This window comes from Propithecus coquereli, unplaced genomic scaffold, assembly GCF_000956105.1.
Source record: "Propithecus coquereli isolate 6110/MARCELLA unplaced genomic scaffold, Pcoq_1.0 Scaffold32, whole genome shotgun sequence".
Classification (NCBI taxonomy): Eukaryota; Metazoa; Chordata; class Mammalia; order Primates; family Indriidae; genus Propithecus; species Propithecus coquereli.
The window spans coordinates 4,303,190-4,304,557 of NW_012148841.1; the positions used below are offsets into that span (position 1 = coordinate 4,303,190).

General features: G+C 34.6%; 1 protein-coding gene across 1 annotated transcript in view; it reads left to right on the forward strand.

The window, feature by feature from the left end:
• ARMC10 (armadillo repeat containing 10) overlaps window positions 1-1,368 on the forward strand; it is a 21,894-nt gene that overhangs the window by 13,237 nt on the left and 7,289 nt on the right. Inside the window, exon 3 of the mRNA XM_012650305.1 lies at window positions 84-218. Coding sequence (XP_012505759.1) covers window positions 84-218 — 135 coding nt within the window. The remainder of the gene's footprint in view (window positions 1-83; window positions 219-1,368) is intronic.

A 1,368-nucleotide genomic window follows, 5' to 3' on the forward strand; every position in this document is an offset into this window, starting at 1 on the left:
AATTTTTAGTATTTGTGGATGCAAAGAATTCAACGAAGAGGGATGCATATAGAAGTCATGGTCCTGTTTTTTTTCCCTCCTAGGCTATTATTCGTGAATTGGGTGGTATTCCAATTGTTGGAAACAAAATCAACAGTCCTAACCCCAGCATTAAAGAGAAAGCTTTAAATGCATTAAATAATCTGAGTGTGAATGTTGAAAATCAAATCAAAATAAAGGTAAGTTGTCTGAAATCACAAATATATAAGGTTTTCTATAAATGAAAGAGAAAATAACAAAAAGGTAACTAACGAAACTTTAGTAGATTATTCTTTATAACTTTATGGTCAAGAATTACCTTTAGAGGAATGGAGAATAAGGTAGAGGAAGGACGAGCCGAAACCAGCCAGTAGAGGTGCAAATAAACTTTTGAAGTTGGGCTTCAGTTTACTCCAAGGCGCTAAAGGGAACAGTCCAGAGTCAGATAATATCAGCAGAAAGTCACAATAAATTAGGAAATTATGTTAATTCAATTCAACACTTATTGAACTCCTCTGTGGTATAGAATATAGAAATGCACACGTTATAACTCTTTTTCTAAGAAAGATAGGAGGAGGGATAGGGCAAGTCCATAAGTAGTTGTAATTCAAGACAGAATGTGAGGAAATGCTTTAAGGAAAAATGTAAGTAATTTTTGGGTACCTAAAAAGGAGAGATCCTATCCAAAAGTTTCTATAAGAGTGGAGTCTGACCTGGCTCTTTAGAATGTCTTAGATTTCTATAGGTAGAGTTGGAGAAGGAGAGAATTCCAAGAGAAAGGAGCAAGATGAGGTGGGCACAGTGACAGGAATAATTAATTGAGCTGGCCCATTTGGTCATCTCGTTACTAGAATTGTGAAATGGTGAAAACATTCAGATATAATAAGGATGTAAATATTCCACATATTTTAGGAAAGACATGAGTATCTTACAAAAATATATGATTTATATAGAGCTAAAGAAATGCCATGTTTTTAAAGGATGGGTGTGTAATGAAATCGTGACCAAGGAAAGCCAGTTGACTTGTAATTAAGTTCTTGAAACCAGATTAAGAGTTTAATCTTTTTTTTGCTTTACTGCCATTACTTTATATGGTAACATGGATACATTTGGGGACTTTTTAAAAATTAATATTGGCTTATGGGGCAATTGGTAACTTCTTAGTACTTCAAATTAGGAAAATTTTTTTGCCAATTAGAACTTCTGGTGGAATTCAGATTTATAATAGTTAGGTAAATACCAATTTTCAGGCTGACGCGGGAGGATCGTTTGAGCTCAGGAGTTCGAGACCAGCCTGAGCAAGAGTGAGACCCCATCTCTACTAAAAATACAAAGAAATTGGCTGGACAA